Here is a 664-nt window from a genome sequence, read left to right as displayed (position 1 = left end):
TAGAGCTCTTAAATGTGTAATCACTCATGTTTAATGACATTGTAGCACTAATACGCTGATCTTCCTTTCAATACTAATTATCGGGGTTTCCCCCCCTAAATATAAGGATATTTTTTATTCCTGCAAAGCATCTAACCTAATCCTTTTCCTAACTTTATTCTTACCTAGCAAAAGAAGCACAAGCTAAAGCAGTAAAAAAAATTACCCTTGAATCAGATACTAACAGCTTTAAAGCAGCCAAAGATTCTCAGTCTAAAGCATCTGAAGTTAAGCAAGAATCTTCCAAGAAAACCAAGAGCTTGTTTATATCTACATCCCAAAGACCATATGAAACTGAGAAGCAAAGAAACAGAGTCTGCTATCCTGATGTTGTACCATATGAAGACATCATAAAAACTGATGCCAAAGCACCAGAGTTTCTTGAAACTCTGCCTTCTGAAACCACTGTAAAAGAAGGAGATGATGTGTTACTCTTTTGTATAATAAAAGGTGTGCCTACACCTTGCGTGGTCTGGCTGTGCAATCAGCTAATAGTTGAGGAGTCTGCACTGTGTTCCTTAAAACATGATGGGCCACTGTGCAGTTTGAGATTGTTGAAAGTTGGTCAGAACCACGAGGGTATATACAAGTGCAGAATAGTTAACCCTTCAGGACAAGCCGAGTG

General features: G+C 38.4%; 1 protein-coding gene across 1 annotated transcript in view; it reads left to right on the top strand.

Moving 5' to 3' along the window:
• The window catches only part of LOC104489017 (titin-like), a gene marked incomplete at its 3' end in the record, with an annotated part of 40,564 nt that extends 39,946 nt beyond the window's left edge, over window positions 1–618 (top strand). The window contains exon 45 of the mRNA XM_010131130.1: window positions 169–618. Coding sequence (XP_010129432.1) covers window positions 169–618 — 450 coding nt within the window. The remainder of the gene's footprint in view (window positions 1–168) is intronic.
• Window positions 619–664: the final 46 nt, after the last annotated feature.

Source organism: Buceros rhinoceros, unplaced genomic scaffold (genome assembly GCF_000710305.1).
Source record: "Buceros rhinoceros silvestris isolate BGI_N320 unplaced genomic scaffold, ASM71030v1 scaffold16482, whole genome shotgun sequence".
Lineage (NCBI taxonomy): Eukaryota > Metazoa > Chordata > Aves > Bucerotiformes > Bucerotidae > Buceros > Buceros rhinoceros.
This window is presented reverse-complemented; position numbering and strand designations above follow the sequence as displayed.